Source organism: Adiantum capillus-veneris, chromosome 12, assembly GCF_014529385.1.
Source record: "Adiantum capillus-veneris isolate H3 chromosome 12, ASM1452938v2, whole genome shotgun sequence".
NCBI classification, from domain to species: domain Eukaryota; kingdom Viridiplantae; phylum Streptophyta; class Polypodiopsida; order Polypodiales; family Pteridaceae; genus Adiantum; species Adiantum capillus-veneris.
The window spans coordinates 138,171,719-138,189,809 of NC_140942.1; the positions used below are offsets into that span (position 1 = coordinate 138,171,719).

General features: G+C 44.1%; 1 protein-coding gene across 3 annotated transcripts; it reads left to right on the forward strand.

Moving 5' to 3' along the window:
• Window positions 1-12,870: 12,870 nt before the first annotated feature.
• Window positions 12,871-15,132, forward strand: LOC147446578 (polyphenol oxidase I, chloroplastic-like). 3 transcript variants are annotated; one of them, XM_086525776.1, is made up of 2 exons: window positions 12,871-13,046; window positions 13,159-15,132. In XM_086525776.1, exons 1-2 carry the CDS (start codon window positions 12,923-12,925, stop codon window positions 14,985-14,987), a joined length of 1,953 nt encoding a protein of 650 aa, XP_086381902.1. In that variant the 5' UTR covers window positions 12,871-12,922; the 3' UTR covers window positions 14,988-15,132. The 3 variants fall into 3 exon arrangements, with proteins under 3 accessions (XP_086381902.1, XP_086381904.1, XP_086381903.1); XM_086525778.1 differs by having other exon boundaries at window positions 12,873-13,046; window positions 13,762-15,132; XM_086525777.1 differs by having other exon boundaries at window positions 12,895-13,046; window positions 13,296-15,132.
• The last annotated feature ends 2,959 nt before the right edge of the window (window positions 15,133-18,091 follow it).

The window sequence follows — 18,091 nt, forward strand, 5'->3', positions numbered from 1 at the left end:
GTTTCCTGCCAACCTTCGTCCAAATGTTGACACATCATCCTTGATAGACACGAATACAATCACCTACCTCTGGCCCTTTCCCTTTCATTTTATTTTTTTAAGAATCTCAAGTGATTTTGATTAGTAAACCCTACACATGCAATGCAAGCAGGTGTCCCCCCCCCCCCGCCTGCCCCTTTTACGAGTTCCGGAAGACATTGTATGCAAAAGAAGAGATGAGAGTCAAATTCCTTGAAGTTGTTCACTTCAGAAATGCTACTGAAGAAAAGCCTTTCATTGCTCAGAGAGAGAGAGAGAGAGAGAGAGAGAGAGAGATGTTGGCTTGCTCAAAGACTGGCTCACCATGTTGCCTTCACCCCTTTCCAACCCAATCCCCCTCGAGCGGCAACCCCTCACTGGAAACTTAAATGTGAAACGTGTGCATTGTTGAGATGTCGAGCTCTACACCTTGAGCTGGCATCCACTACGGGTCTTGGCCGCTTACGACATTTACTCACTGGCGCGTTAGGTGACCAACACGGAGGATCTCTGCCAGTGATTCTACAGCTGGACTACACTTATAGTGCCAGCCTAGTACGCTTCTAGCGAGTTCACACTTAGTGACCGCATGTACATATGTGCTACTTTTTAGCTTTAGCATTTAGTCATTTTGTACTCTCTTTTCTGTGAAGAAGAAGAAGAAGGTTTCCATCTCTGTGTGCTTTGTGCTTGTCTTGTGTAGCTCTCTTGCATCCTCATTCTTTACATGGTATCAGAGCTTGGTGCAGGCAAGAGAGGCTAAGAGAGCAAGAGCATCACAATCCCTTCGTTCGCAATCCACGACCAGATGCCGAAGGCGCCTCGCGCAGCGAAAAAAATTTTAGGGGTTTTTCGCACAAGTTTCTGAACAGGCCTCCAAAGTGCAGTATACAGAGATTTACTGTACAAGTACAGTGGTTGTATGTACGCTTGATTGTGGACACTCGTTGAGTGTAGAAAGAGTTACAGGAACCACGATAGCAGGTTCAACAGATTTGCAGGTTTTTGCAAATTGCAGCTATTTTGTCTTAGTGCTTCAAGATGTCTGACGGTTTCAGTCAGATTGTTACTGAGAAGCTTGAGAAAAATAACTACCCTGCATGGAAGTTCAGAATAACAAATTTCCTAAAAGGAAAAGGTTATTGGGACTATGTAGAAGGAGACAATGAAAAGGAACCAGAGATTCCCGAGGCAAATGCTACAGCAGAACAAAGGAAAGCTTTGAGGGACTGGCAACAAGGCCAGAGCAAAGTGATGTATTGGCTTTCTATGAGCATCACAGATGGCATGATGGGCTATCTACAGGATGCTGAAACCCCCGCCATTGCATGGAGAAACTTAGGCAGAGTGTTCGAGGTGAACACCAAGGCCAGGAAGCTTCAACTAAAGTCGGAGCTAAATCAGGTTAAGAGGAACAACCTCTCAATCAATGATTATGCCTTGAAGATCAAGAGTATCATTGAGGCTCTTGGATCTATTAAAGTCTCAGTGGAAGACGATGACATTGTCCGTGCATGCTTGGATGGTCTGGAGATGAGTATGTACATTTTAGGTCTTCCATGAATACAAGAGACGACATCCCCGTGTTCCAAGATTTGATTTCTATGCTTATTCTTGAGGAGAAGAACCTTGACACATCTTCTTCTCATGGCAGAAATAATTCTGAACAGGCCTTCTATTCTAACTCCAACAGAGGTAGAGGTAGAGGTCGTGGTCGAGGCCCAAGGGGTTGCAGGGGCCAATTTCTGGAAGGTCAATCAAATCAAAACAATACAGGTGGCAGGGGAAACCAGTCTCAAGGCAGGGGGAGTCAAAGAGGTCGTGGTGCAGGATCAAGCAGGCAGCAACATACTCGAGATAGTAGAGAATGTTGGACTTGTGGTGAAAGAGGTCACATGTCACGTGACTGTCCAAAGGGAAAAGCAAGTAGAAAGAGAGAACAGGGCAACTATGCATCTACTAGCAGAGATGGAGATGACAGCAAAAACGAGCGCATGTTTGTTATGCAACATGTAATGAATACAATGACTGCAGAGAATTCCACCCAAGATGATGTTTGGTATGTGGATTCAGGTGCCTCTAATCACATGACGTCTCGTGGAGAGTGGTTTAGAGATATGCGCAAACCAGATGTGTCAGGCTATGTGCAGACAGGAGATGATACAGCTCACCCCATTGCTCATGTAGGGGACATACCTCTAAATACGAAGAGTGGGAAATCAAAGTACTTAGCAGATGTACTTCATGTCCCAAACATTACAAAGAATCTTGTTTCTGTTGGACAAATGGTTGAGCAGGGTTTGCAGGTTCGCTTCAATCCAAATGGCTGTTATGTAGAAGATTTCCAGAATGGCTGTAAGCTGATCACAGAGGGCAAATGTGTGGGCAGAATGTTTACGCTGAATGTAGACATGCCTGAGGTAAAAGCTGCATTATTTGCACAGGGCACAGGTGTTGTGGCTGATGTTGACATTTGGCACAAACGCATTGGCCATGTCAATGAGCAGAGATTGCGCAGCATGCAATCAAAACAGATTGTAAAAGGTTTGCCCAAATTCAAGGTGGATGGTATGCATAAAGTGTGTGCAGCATGCCAGTTTGGAAAACAGTCAAAGGGCTCATTTCCACATGAGCGCAATGTATGTAAAAGGCCACTTGAGGTGGTGCACACAGATGTTTGGGGTCCAACCGATACTGCAAGTATACATGGTTGCAGGTATTATGTCTCTTTCATTGATGACCATACAAGGAAAGTATGGGTCTACTTCATGCGTAACAAAAGTGAAGTGTTTGGTCACTTTCAAGACTTCAAAGTCATGATTGAGAAGGAGACAGATATGCAAATCAAGACATTGAGGTCAGATGGAGGGGGAGAGTACTTCTCCAATGATTTTTCAGATTTTCTGCGAATGCATGGTATACACAGGCAGTTTACATGCAGATATACTCCACAGCAGAATGGGGTCGCAGAAAGGAAAAACAGGCACATTGCAGAGGTTGCACGTGCATTGATGAATGAGAAGAACATGCCTCATCATTTCTGGGCTGAAGCTATAAATACAGCTGTGTACATTATGAACAGGACACCTACAGCTGCGGTGCATGATGTAACACCTGAGGAAAAGTTTACAGGTACAAAGCCTGATTTGGCACACTTGAAAGTGTTTGGCTGCATAGCTTACGTGCATGTACCAGATGAGTTGCGTAGGAAATTGGATCCTAAAGCAGAGAAATGTATTCTTGTGGGATATTCCCTTGAACAAAAGGGGTACAGGTGCTACAATCCTACTACACGAGAATTACGAGTGAGCAGAGATGTAGTCTTTGATGAGATGAGCAGCTGGTACAGTAATGCACATGGCACTATTGGGGCTGATGTAAAAGATGATGTGGTTGTACAAAATGTGAGGCCACAGTCACAGGTTTTGAGTGGACCACAAGAGTCCTCTTCTCGTGGCTCTGTTGAGAAACCATGGAATGGTAGACTACGTACGCAGGTTACTCCACCAACAAGTACAGGGAATGTATCACGAAAAGGAAAGGAAAAGGTTGATGAACCTCCCTTTATGGTTGATGCATCATCAGGTTTTTCACATGTAGACATGGATTCAGATGGTTCTGAACAAAGTCTTGATGAGGAATTTGGAATTCCAGCTGTCAGGACACCTGGTGTAAGGAAAGTACAAGAAGATGCTAGAGGGCAAAGGAGTGACCCAGGACCGCGCAGATCTAATAGAGTCAGAAATCCAGTTCAGAAATTGACTTATGATGGGTATCTAGCGCATCACCAAGCCTACATGGCTAAGGTGATACAGGATGTGGAGCCCACATGTTTTGAGGATGCAGTTGGAAATGTGCATTGGGATGATGCAATGAATGAAGAGATGGCTGCATTGGAAGCAAATGACACATGGGAGTTGGTGCCATTGCCAAGTGGCAAGAAAGCTATTGGCTGTAAATGGGTGTATAAAACCAAGCATAAGGCTGATGGTAACATTGAGCGTCACAAGGCAAGGCTGGTCGCAAAGGGTTATGCACAGACGTATGGCATAAACTATGAGGAGACCTTTGCTCCAGTGGCAAAGATGACGACAGTGAGAGCTGTCATAGCAGTGGCTGCATCTAGAGGATGGATTATGCATCAAATGGATGTAAAGAATGCCTTCTTGAATGGTGAGTTGCAAGAGGAAGTGTATATGGATCAGCCACCTGGTTATGTCGATCCAGGTTACCCAGATTATGTATGCAGACTTCTCAAAGCTTTGTATGGTTTGAAGCAGGGCTCTAGAGCATGGTATGACAGGATTGCCAAGTATCTTGTCAGTATTGGTTTTAGGAGAGCTCATGCTGATCATTCACTCTATGTACGTGAGAGTGATGTGGGGATTGTGTTCATTACCATATATGTAGATGACCTTATTATTGTTGGTGACAATGCTATGGAGATTGACCATGTGAAGGGTCTTCTCAAACAGGAGTTTGAAATGAAAGATTTAGGCGAGTTGCGCTACTTTCTTGGCATTGAAGTGATCAAGACTCCAGAGGGTGTATGGCTATCACAGAGACAGTATGCTTTGGACATGTTGTCAAAGTATGGTATGGCTGATTGTAAGCCAATTTCTATTCCCTTGGATGTGAATGCAAAGCTGAGTGCAGAGAAGGGTGATGTTGTTGAGGATGTCAACATGTACAGGAAGATTGTGGGTAGTCTAATCTACTTGACTATCACGAGGCCAGACTTGAGCTACACAGTAGGCTTGGAGAGTCAGTTCATGCAACTTCCGAGGAAGGCACATTTGGATGGAGTACGACGCACACTTAGGTATGTGCAAGGTACTCTTGACTACACGTTGTTCTATGCAGCAGATGCACCATTAGCATTGTATGGGTATACAGATGCAGATTGGGCAGGTAGCATTGTTGATAGGAGATCTACGAGTGGCTTCATGTTCTCTTTTGGGAGTGCTGCTGTTACTTGGAGCAGCAAAAAGCAGCCTACGGTTGCTTTATCGAGCACAGAGGCCGAGTACAGAGGTGCAGCAGTTGCGGCGTGCGAGGTAGCTTGGCTACGCACATTACTTGAGGACTTGGGAGTGCAGGTGGACCAGCAGATTTTCATCCATTGTGACAACCTCAGCAGCATGCAGTTGGCTAGGAACCCAGTGTTCCATGCTAGGACCAAACACATAGAGGTCCATTACCACTACGTTCGAGAGCGAGTGTTGGCGGGCGACATCGACTTGGTCTACGTCAGCACAGAGGAGCAGATAGCGGATATCTTTACCAAGGCCCTCGGAGCTGAGAAGCTTCGACGGTTCCGGACTATGCTTGGACTCTGCGACATGCAGAGCTCGAGGGGGAGTGTTGAGATGTCGAGCTCTACACTTTGAGCTGGCATCCACTACGGGTCTTGGCCGCTTACGACATTTACTCACTGGCGCGTTAGGTGACCGACACGGAGGATCTCTGCCAGTGATTCTACAGCTGGACTGCACTTATAGTGCCAGCGTAGTACGCTTCTAGCGAGTTCACACTTAGTGACCGCATGTACATATGTGCTACTTTTTAGCTTTAGCATTTAATCATTTTGTACTCTCTTTTCTGTGAAGAAGAAGAAGAAGGTTTCCATCTCTGTGTGCTTTGTGCTTGTTTTGTGTAGCTCTCTTGCATCCTCATTCTTTACATGCATGAGTACTCCTTGGCTCGTCAAAAGAGAGAGAGAAAGAAAGCTATCTCGCTACGAGAGACAAAGAGAGCAAGATAGAGGTGCGCATGAGTACGTCTTGGCGAGAGAGAGAGAGAGAGAGAGAGAGAGAGAGAGAGAGAGAGAGAGACTAATAAAGAAATAGAGAAGAAAACTTGTCGAGCAGAGAGAGACACTCATTGAAATATCCTCCTGCTACTTTTACTTTCAAAATGATCCTCCTACTTTTCCTTTCAAAATAAAATAGAGACATCCCCGAAGAGTCTATCTATTGAACCCACTTTTCAGAAATTAACCCCACCCTCTCTCTCTCTCCCCCCCCCCACCCTCTCTCTCTCTCTCTCTCTCTCTCTCTCCTTCCCCCCCCCCCCCCCCCCCCCCCCCCCCCTTCCTTCCTTCCTCCACGTGCAAACTCCCTCCTTTTTCCTCTCATAGGCATGGGAGCATCTCCCTTAGATCCCCCTTAATAAACCCCCAAAAACAAAATTTGACCCTCTATCTATCTACTTACTAGGTCCATTCCAATTCAATCAGAACAAATCTTCGTAGATTCCTTCAAGATTGTTCGTACTCTTCACAATCTACTGTAAACGTCCCATGCAAGAGATAGATTCAAACTGGCGATGTCACAAAAGAATGTCACTTTGTGCTAATCTTGACACGCACGGCTCATCAATGTTTTCCATGCGATGCATTTAATATTTATCTCTGCACAAGCTCCCAAGTACTAGCTCGCACAGAGGCTGCTTGAGCTTCCATACAAAGACAGAGAGCCTTCTTGAGAGCTCAAAACATCAACCATGCAGCAAGTAATTTGTTAGGAGAGAGAGAGAGAGAGAGAGAGAGAGAGGGACATATAAAGAGAGAGAGCTCATGGCCCTGTGTCCGACTCTGCCTCGTTTGCGACCATGAGGATGTGTTAATCCCATGGCATGCATAACTATGACCTGCAACCCCACAGCCTCATTCACGTCCTCGGTGTCCTCACTAGTGCACCACCCTTACTTGCACCAGTATGTCCTAGCTGCTTTGGCATCGGACACACAGAACGAGGACGTCCTCATCATGTACGCATCATGGTAGGGTTGCTTGAGAGAGACAGCGAGAGAAGACTCTCTTTGGCCGCACAGAGAGAGAGAGAGAGAGAGAGAGAGAGAGAGAGTCCCCACTTCGTGCGCACGCATGCTCTCCAGACTCCCAAGCTTGTGAGCTCAAGCGCCCTCTCTGGGCCTTCCTATCCTGCACAACCTTCCACAAACTTCCTTGCTGCAAAACACTTCCTGCCCTTCACTCCCATGCCCATCAAGCCACAAAATAATGCGCAAAAAAATCTGTGTCTCTACCCTGCAGCTCGTGATGCATGGAGTCAGCTTCTCTCTCTTTGTTCCCTCTCTCTCCCCTCCACGCGCCATACCACCCTTTTTTCTCCACAAGTCTCCCACGAGCATCTCCTCAGATTCTGCATAACGAGAGTAACTTCGAAAATTGTAGAGACATACTGCCTCTTATGTCCTTTTAACTTTCATGCACACCAAGAAATATTTAGATAAATACAATGTATATGTGTAGAATATACCATGTATTTTTTTTGTCACGCTATTATATTCTACTCACCATTGTGAGTTTCGCACAAAAAAAAAAAGATAAATACAATGTATATGTGTATGTATTTGTATAAACACACCCACCTGCATGTATATATTATGTGTGTCGCACAGTACACACACATATAGTTTAACTTCTCACTTCTTTCCCCTAGGAGAGAGAAAGAAAGAGGTAGATTTTCTATAGAAGATTTTTTATTTTGATAGACTTTGAATGCCAATAAAAATTCTTTCTTGAAATATTTGGTCTGGTGTGTGTGTGTGTTGGAGGAAAGAAAAGAGAGGGGAGGAGGGGGGGGGGGGGGGGGGGGGGGGGGGGGGGGCAGTTTTTCTAGTTGCATATCAAAGAATTCACCCTACCAAGCTGACGTAAGAAGACAAATTCAATGGGCACATTCAATGAGAATTTATGAGACAAGTATGGATTGTACCTAATGTGTAAGGGTTTGCCCTTTATAGGTGCTAGATATATTATTATATGCACACATATACATGTGCACAACACAAACTCTATCTATGTGTGTGTCCCCTTCCATTGGAGGGCACCTGTAGTGGACGAGGGCCACAGGACTATTTGCCATAGACCACTTCAAATGGGCTCAATGCCCTAGATTCTTTGAAGAATTAGGATTGTTTGTTTGAATATGAGAGGGAAAATTTCACTAGTATATCTCACTTTGAGTTCACACTAGGTTCACATGTTTAATGAGTCATGGTAGCATCAAGGATTAGTCCATATGGAGTTCAATAGGCTCCAAAAGGTGTACTTGTAGCGGTTGGATAGTTGGCTTTTCGTTACACGTGTCAAAGCCCGCTTACCTAGTGCTGGAAATTGCAACCCTTCCCACCCTTCCTTAGGGGTCTAGCCCTGCACATGCATGGCACTTTTGTGATAGGCCTTCCCGGTGAAGAGCATGCCGTTTAGAGGCCCCTTCCCAATAGACGGGTCCTTTGAAAATAAGCCTTCACTAGGAAGGGCAAGTTTTGAAAATGCCCTTCTAAGATAAATTCTATAAAATAGCCCAAAAAAAATCAAAGTAGAAGGTTGCTTAGTTAAAACACGAGCCTAAGTTCTACGGTGTAACTCGGATGTGCTACATTCATGATCGACTCGTTTTAGTTTGAGCTTTGTGGTGGTAGGAAGTTTCTCTGATAGATTATAATTTGCTGCCGTGTGTTGTTTTGTCTTCCTATCCATTGGACATGTTGGGGTGGGGTGGCAAGGACCTCGATGTGGTGGCATCCGCTGCTCAAGATCTATGTCCAAATATATTGTTTGTAAGATCCTAGTCTTTATGGTGTTTATGCTCCTTGTGGCATGTGATGCACATGGGGTTTTCATGGTCTATAATGGTGGGTTGCAGGTCCATATAAAAGCCAAGACACTTCTAGTGTTTTTCTTCTTTAATATAAATAGCTCCTATTGAGCATTGCTTATATATTAGAAAAAAAAACAAAGCCTAAGCTCTAAGGTGGTAAAATATAAGTTTAAATTTATTAAAATTTGAATCCCACCACCTAAATCAAAGAAGACTTTTTATATGTTATTTTTAATTAAGACCTTCAAAAAATCAAAATGTGACAAGATTTCAGAGCGACGGCTCACTAGTCATGCTTTTTATACAGATGTAGATGCTTTGCAATGCAAAGTCTGATGCAACCAGACTTGTGATGTGTGCAACGTGCATGATGATTTTAGAATCTAGCAACCTCTAAGCTCCTCCTCTAATGTCCTAGCCTCTAGCGCATGTGTGACTACAATTGAGTTTGGGCATGAATCTTTTAAAGGAAATGAGGAGATAGCATTGAGGCTCAAGGAAACAAGTCACGATCTCTCTCTCTCTCTCTCTCTCTCTCTCTCTCTCAACGCATTTCTGGCCTCTGCATGGCTTCACATGAGAGATGAACACTTTCTATGTACACTTCTTTCTCTCTTTGCGCCACCCACTGCCCTCTCTCCTACTTGCAGCTGTAGCATGCAAGGAGGAGCATGCCCGTTGAAGGGACACTATATGCCAAGAGAATCTCGAACCACATCTTGGCCCCTAGCCTCTACCCTTGCACAAACTCCTTGATCATGTCATCCATGCCTTTGTTGCAATAGGCATTGACCAAGATACCTTCCTCTTTCTTCCTCTTAGAGGGCCTTACCTCGTTGAATTGCCTCCCTCCTCTTCCTTTTGTCAGAGGGCCTCACCTCACAAATGTCCCTCAAACTTGCACACTCTTCTTGTGGCACATGTTGGCTAAAGTGGGTGCTCTCAAGATGTGTGTGTGTGTGTGTGTGTGTGTGTGTGAGAGAGAGAGAGAGAGAGAGAGAGAGAGAGACGTGAATACTAATGGTGATGCTTTTGGAGGGAAGAGGTGCAAACAGAGCTAAAGTATAATATACCAATATTCTAAAAATTTACTAACCATCGAATTTAATTAAAGAATACCTAATGCTAGCTCCTCTTAAGTATGGAACAACAAAAGATACACCAAAAGCAAGTGAATATTTCATAGGAGGAAGAAAATTAAGGGGTATCGAGTGATGGATTGGTGCATTTTTGTCTTGCATGATGACGGACAAAGTGTATGATGGCCTTTCCTCTCCGAAGACCAACTAAGGGAATTCCCCTTCCCTAGGAAGGACAAGGGCACCCTTCAATTTCCAATCCTGCGCGACTTACCTTCAAATGCAGACATAACATCATATAACCTTTGATCTCATCAATAACTACTTCATAGTCTTAAAGCACAACATAACCATGGCCCTTGTAGACATACTAATAAAGGTATGTTATGGGGGTGTTACAGCAGTGAGCAAATCCCAACATTAATATGTACGACAATCCTTAACAATAAGAGTGAGTAGGTTTGGACCCATTTCTTTTGAATGGGAATCTGAGTGCGTATATGGAACAACCTAGTTATTGACCAAACCTTCCATCATCTTGTTTGAAGTAGACAAGATATCTACTTTTATCTACATTGGCGGACATAATATGTCTACATGAGAACTTAAATCTACATTTTCCATCATGTGTGAAGCATTTGGATTCAAAGGACCAATTGGCCCATGCATATTGCAACCACTCACTACATATGTGAGGGCAAGGGCCACTGGAAAACCGACACGGGGGGTTGTCTATATGTAAAGGTAGGATGGTTGGGTGGAGCGTGGGTTTCCCTACCCTCTCATTGGTATCAACTATTAAGTTGACTTTTGGGGATTGACGCATGCATGCAAAGCCTGGTGGTGAAACCGTGGAGAAGAAGACAAGGAAGCAGGAGATCACAAAGATGTGTGGGGGTGACCGCCACCAAATCGCACTTAGGAGAGCTTGGACAATTTGTGCGGCTCAGTGGAGCAAAAATTGCAACCGCCTCCCTACACGGACAATTCAAGCCTGTTTCCTCCCTCCATGGACGCTTATTTGCCCTTTGCACTACTACAGTTGCTCGTCATGTTTGAGACCTTTGGATTCATATTAGAAGATTTGGGCAGTGCCCTTAATCGAAATTAAGCACTTGTTCCCCCGATAGGGGTACAACATCTCATAGCTTGAGTGTTCAAGCCTTCCACAATCTCGAAGTGGGTATTCGGGATTTCAACAACATTGATGACAAGTAAACACAAGCTTTTAGCACTTCTAAGCGGTGCTCTCATGAAATCGGTGTCTGAAAGGGTTGAAGCTTTCACTTAAGGGGCTTCTTGTCTCGGCAAGCACCTTTCTTTCGGCATGTCTTCAACGGTTTCTAGACTTTTTTTTGACATCTTACAAAGCAAGTTAGGGGCATCGAAGCCTCAGGACTTTCCTTTGCAACCGGCCAAGAAATTCAGCATAGTACTTGTTCTTGACGGTATTTCAACATATGCAATTGATTCAAAAAGGCCAATCACATTTGGAGCACATTTGATAGCTTGCTTTTTCTCATCAGCAAGCACTCTATCAACTCGCAAACTTTCGCAAAGGTGTTGTTTCTTCCAAGGTATTTGTTTTTTCTTGCTCATTATAGCACTATATCCCCACTACATCATGGATTCAGACAGAAACATGTATCATACTTTCAAAATCCTGCGCCCGTTGTGCCTATTGTTGCACCGCTGCTGTTTGCAGGATACTCTCATGGAGGGTACCCCCACTGCAACTGGCATGGACTATAGCATAGAGCTACACTTGATCTTCAAGAATTTAGAGCATTGCAATCACGCATATTTATTTTGAAAAGGAACTTTTCACGTTTGAAGGAGAATGTCACTAAATTGTCTGATCAAGTAGTGCAGTACATGCATAAAGCAAACCAAGGGCCTTGCAAGTGACTAACCTAGGATTTTTTTGGCTCTAGGCTTGAAAATACAATCCCTAGTGTGCCAGAGCAAGGATCCAATTCAAACCCGTTGCCAAAAACACAAAGGATGAGTTGTTGAAAAACATGAAACCATCGATCTTTTGAAGAAGGAGAAAGAACGCAACAACGATACAGCAAGATCTTGCTTTGTAAATGGGATGGTATTCACAATCTTTGTATAGTCAAAGCACTGCAAACGAGTTTGATACTAAAACATAAAGCCTATAAATGATTGATGTTGCTCAAGGAGAAGGGTATCGTACCATGCACATGGGTTGCCTTGAGCATGTGCTCAAAAAAGAATTTCTTTGTACTAATGAGAATGGTAGAAATTGGATTGTACGGGATATGTGTTATATGTATCAGCATAAGACATTGCTTTAATATATCCCGCATTATAGAGATGTTATCCTCAAGACACCTTCAAGCAGGTAGCGGGCTCGCCGTCTGTGGGTTAAATCCTAAGCTTAAGAAGCATGTCAAAACCCAGAATCCCAAAACACTTGAAGAAGCTATAGTGCATGTCCATATTAATGATGATCAAGATGAAAAAGGATTGCATAGCACATATATGTCTGATCCTTCGCATGCATGTGCATCTCATGGTCATAATGAAATAAAATTTGTGGTAGCCTCATCTGATGCATCCAAGAAGCCTAAGGGCTTTGGAGGCCATCTGTCAAGTGAAGAGTTTGAAAAGGCAAAGAAAGATAAGTTATGTTTTATGTGTTTGGGAAGTGGCCACGACAAAAAGGATTGCCCCAAGAAGAAATCAAAGTTGAGCACATGGTGCAATTGCTTCTCCTAAAATTTGCTTCTCGTTATTCCAATGTGAAAGTGACATATACCAAAACAATTCATGAGTTTTGTATTACGGCCTCTATGTGGCAACCAACTTTTGGTTGTAAGTACTGACGTAGATTATGGCGGTAAAGCTTTGGAATGTATTTTGTGATCCTTCAAACGTGCTTGAGAATAATTGTACATTCCTTTCTAGATACGTGTGGTCACAATTGCAAGTGTGGCAAATAGAAGAAGAAGAAGAGTAGCCTCTACTTTGAGACTTTTCGTCTTCGAGAGTGCCCCTCTCTTCCATAAGGCTTTACAAGAGCATTCGTTTTTGAGGTTCGAACTCACGACGTAGCGTGTCCAAGTCGTTACTTTTATCTTAAGCAACGAACCTTGTGGAGCTTATAAGTAGGCGGGCTTTTATTCTGCTGAAGGCGCGGGCTGTGTTTTCTTCTATTGGAAGCAGGCCGTTATGGAGGTCGTGCCAGGGCGCAGCTTTTTGAGCCTTAGCACCTGTACTACCCACTTGTACTTAGCACATTCTGCGAAGAAGAGATCAACTGCGGTTGGGCTTGGAAGCTGGAATGGGGGAGCAGGTAAGCTCTCTCTCTCTCTCTCTCTCTCTCTCTCTCTCTCTCACACACACACACACAGACTCGCACACTTGTGTTATCTGGTAATTCAACACAGAGTAGCATGGTAATGTAGGACATATGCCCTTGTTGGTGCGATGCGACATCCCTGATGATGTCGATCGCCGCAAGCTGCTCTTGACAACACTGGCGGCAACAGTCTCATTGCCATTGAGCAGTGCTGATCATCCCACTTTGGCTGCCCCTCTACAGGCACCCAGCTTGCAACAATGCAAGACCCCCATCAATGGTATCGACTGCTGCCTGCCTGTCTCCACAGCCATTACAGACTTCAAGCTGCCATTTAATCCCACCATCCTTGTGCGCCGCCCGGCGCATAATGCCTCCAAACAATACATTGCTCAGTATGAGAATGCATACAGGCTTCTCCTCAAATTGCCCGCCTCTGACCCTCGCCAGTTTGCGCAACAAGCGAATGTGCATTGCGCATTTTGTGACTCTGCCTATGTTGAGAATGGCACCACCATCGAGTATCAGGTGCATAATTCTTGGCTCTTCTTCCCTTGGCACAGATGGTTCCTCTATTTTCATGAACGCATCCTCGCCAGCGTGCTCCAAGATCCCAATTTTGCCCTCCCCTACTGGAACTGGGACTCACCCTCTGGTAGCACCCTCCCCCCTATGTATGCCTTAACTGCATCCCCTCTCTATGATGCAGATCGGAATCCAAAACATGTGCCTCCAGCAATGGTCGACCTCAACTACAGTTTGACTGAATCGGGCCTCTCTGCCAGTGCGCAACTTGCCGCAAACAACACACTCATGTACCGGCAGTTCGTTTCCGGCTCGAAAACCCCATCTCTCTTCTTCGGTGAGCCTATTCGACAAGGTGGTGCGGCAAACCCTGGAGCAGGCACTGTAGAGAACATCCCCCATGGCACCGTCCATGTTTGGACTGGTAATCCGGCAAATGCCAATGACGAAGATATGGGAGCTCTTTACTCTGCCGCTCGAGATCCTTGCTTTTTCGCACACCATGCAAATCTTGACAGACTTTGGGAGGTGTGGAAAAGCCTTGGGGGGAGGAGGAAAGACATAACAGACCCAGACTGGCTTAATGCAACATTTCTCTTCTACGACGAGAATGCAAAGTTGGTGAGGGTGAGGATTGGGGATGCATTAGATACAAAGAAGCTTGGGTACAAGTACGAGAATGTGTCTAATGAGTGGGTGAACAAGAAGCCCAGCAGCTCCAAAAGCAAGGCAAGTAAAGGAAGTACTACTACTACCATTTCAACAAAGGGCAAAGAAGGTAGGCAAAGCCCTAGTGCTACAAGTGCAAGCGGTAGTGTCACAGAGGCTTTCAGGCGCACAGGAATCGCTACTCTCTTCAGGAGCACTGACATGTTCGGTAGGAGTGGAGCTCCAATAGTGGCCACTGTTGGCTCAACTCATGACCACAATCCACAAAAGCACAAGAAAGAAGGCTTGAAGGAGTTCAAAGAGAGGGAGTCCAAGCAAGTCGAGAATGCGATGAGCGTGCTTGTGAAGAGGCCCAAGAAGGTGAGAGCAGATGACTATGAGGAGGAGATCTTGGTCTTTGAGGGGGTGGAAGTGCCAGCAAATGAGAAAGTGAAATTTGATGTATACATAAATTTAAGTGAGGAAGAGCTAGAGGAACTGGAATCAGAGGACGGCGACGAGAGGAAAGGCCAATGCGACATTTCAGAGTATGCCGGATCGTTCTTCAATATTCCTCATTTGGGGAAGACGGAGATTGCGCCCGGGAAAAAGGTTCGGAAGTCCAACTTCAAGCTTGGTATTGGTGAAGTGTTGAAAGAGCTTGGTCTTGAAGAAGAGGATAGCTTCATTGTCACCATTATCCCTCGTACTTCTAGCACCCTTCCCATCTCCATCCAGGATGTCATTATAGAGTATGAGTGACTCATAGCCTCTCTCTCTCTCTCTCTCTCTCTCTCTCTCTCTCTCACACACACACACACACACACACACACACACAAACAAGCCACATTTACCTACATGTTTCATTTCATCAAATGCATCAGCAAGTCAAAGTTTTGATTGTAAACTTCGAGCTAGCCACTTTCTGCCACCTTTCCTTACCGACAATTAGAGCAATTGCATGTGTGAATTTGTATGACTGAGAATGAGCATTAAGAAGTGTAGGTTTTCATGTTCCAAAAGAAGCATTGAAGATTGGATATGTGTGCATTTGCATCATATACAAGCGCCATACCTCAATCGAATCGAAGTAAATCATGGTATACTCAAAGGCTTGCCAACAAGGGAAAGGCCAAATGGCCATTATGTACCATACACAATGTGGGTCTTGTTGTTTGTTGCAACAACATTGTGTCAAGGTTGTGCATGGAGCAAAAGAGAGAGAGAGAGAGAGGGAGAGAGGGAGAGATGGAACCTTCAACCAACCCACTCGAGCAATGAGTTAGATGGTTATTCCAATCGGGACATGGTACACCCCAAATCAATTTCTCTCAATTTACTTTAACATATCAAACAATGAGCTCAGATTTGGGCATTCACTTGAAGTGCATAAATTTAACACACTTTCTTGCAACTCATAGTGGTCATTTGTAGGAATACCAAGTTGATGTACCTAGAAGTACCTTCGAAATGCCTTCTAAGCACCAGGCACCTCATAAAATAATGAGCTCTTGGCCACACTATAGACCCAAGAGTCCCCACTAGTTGAATTGATGTCTAAGTATTTTGAAGAAAACAAACTCGAAAACATCATGCCCATAATCTAGCAAACACCAATGAATTCTATATAGAACATCTAGAGAGTTTTGATTCGGTGTTGCGCTAGCTGCATTGTACTTTGAACATCAACACCACACGGGTCCAAATACTGATGCATTTCAAGCTTCAATGCATAGGTCCAAATCTAGACTTGGGAGCACTACTTACCCTCTCTACCACCTGAAGCATGTTCTAACACCTACCAAAGGACTAAAGTGTTGGAGCTTTTGCCATTATGTTCCTTTAGAGGTAAGGGTGGAAACACTAATGAACCATACATAATAGAGGCGTAACAAGCATAACTTGATTATTCTTTGAGTGTGTAGAAGGCTTCTAATAAAAATCTAATCAGACATCTAGGGCTGATTTGGGATGAGGTGGGGATTTTGTCAAAGTCGACGATGCGGAAGCGTAGAGACCAAGGGGAGAAGCACGAGAGAGAGAGAGAGAGAGAGAGAGAGAGAGAGAGAGTCTCCTAAACCAACCAACATTGGCAAAGAATAACGGATGTGAATACAATGTAGGCTAAGGGTTCCCCTACCTAGAATTTGACAAATAAGTAAAATAAATACCTAAAAGCCAAACTAAATAATGAGATCACATTGGGCAGTTCACTTGAGATACCAAAACTCTAACACCCTCTCTGCAGCTCATAGTGGACATCAATACTGAGTCGGATTTGCTACCCTCAACTTTGTACCTTAGAAGAATGCCATCTTGAGCATCAACTGTCTTTTAGAAAAATTGAATTGTAGACCACACTACGTCCAAAAATCCCCATTTGTGAATTGTGAACATATCACGTCCAAAAAAAACTTCCAAGGTAATGAACTATTGGAACACATCTTGTCTACAATTTGGTCAAAAACAATGGATTGGTACACTCATCCATAGTGTTTTAGATACGTCCGATTGGTTCCCTGCCATATGCATGTGCCTTGAACTCCGATCCACGAGTTCAAACACTATTAGCTTGAACTCCAACACAAGGGTCCCAATTAATTATATGGAGCACTGTTTGCCCTTCTCTGTCACTCACAAGCCTCTCTCTGGTTGAATGATGGGAATGGGATCATGCTAGCTAAGGTGGGTTATAGACAAGCATTGTGCACACAAGTGAGTGTGTGTAGGCTAGATTGTTTCTCAAGCAAATTAGATTCCAAGATAGATCAACTTGGACTCATAAACGTGATCTTGAGTAGTTTGCTAACCCACCACAAGCTCATCGAGAGATAAGAGATAAGAGATAAGAGACAAGAGAGATGTAATGAAAAACCTTGGAATGATTGTTTATTCATGAAAGGAGCTTTAAGTAGCTCTACAGCCTCACACCTTTACATGTGGGATAATTCCACCTCTTCTCTCATTCTCTCACACTCTAGTGACTCGGACAAAACCCATACCTTACAATCCTCCCCTTGGGGTTTGGACTAGGACAATACACTGAAGATTCTATATCCACTAAGGATGACACATAGTATATACACACAGGATGTCAATACATATCCACAAAGGATGACAAAATGGTTTCCACATAGGATAACAATAAAAGAAGAATCATCCTCTTGAAGTAGAAATCTTTGTCTTTGAAACTTGAAACATGCATGTCCTCCCCCTTTTTTTTCTTCATTTCATTGTTGGAGTTTTCTATCCGCACCATGTTGGTGGTGCCAATGATGTCGATGTCGCCAGAGCCCTCTTTTGAGATTTATTGAAAACAAGTACGATGCTAAAAACCATTGATGCAAAATAACTACTAGCGCGGATGGAAATGCTATTGCTACCAATATCCCTCCCCTTGAGGTGAAATTCTTAATTCCCCCATGGTGCTAATAGAGGGATCTTAGCTTAGGAGACTCTCCTAGACGCTGTCTAATTCCTCTAACAGATGCACAAATACCCAGAGAGAGAGAGAGAGAGAGAGAGAGAGAGAGAGAGAGAGAGAGAGAGAGAGAGAGAGAGAGAGAGAGAGAGAATAGGAACACTTTCTTTCTTTGTGAAGCTCGTCTTCACTGTAGTGAAGCCCCTCTTCACAATGAAGTAGTGCTCCTTTGGATGCTCAGTGATGCTTTGAAGATTTGCTTTGATGCTTAGCCAAGTTGTCGACGTTGTGTACAAAGCTAGCTTGAAGATCGTTGAATCTCCTTGTTGAAGTTCCCTTTTGAAGTTTGTAATTGAAGCTCTTGAGATTGCTTCGAAACTTGAGAGTTACTGCTACAATGTGGGAACTGCCCCTTACAAGGGCCTTGGTGCAAGAGTTGCTCTGA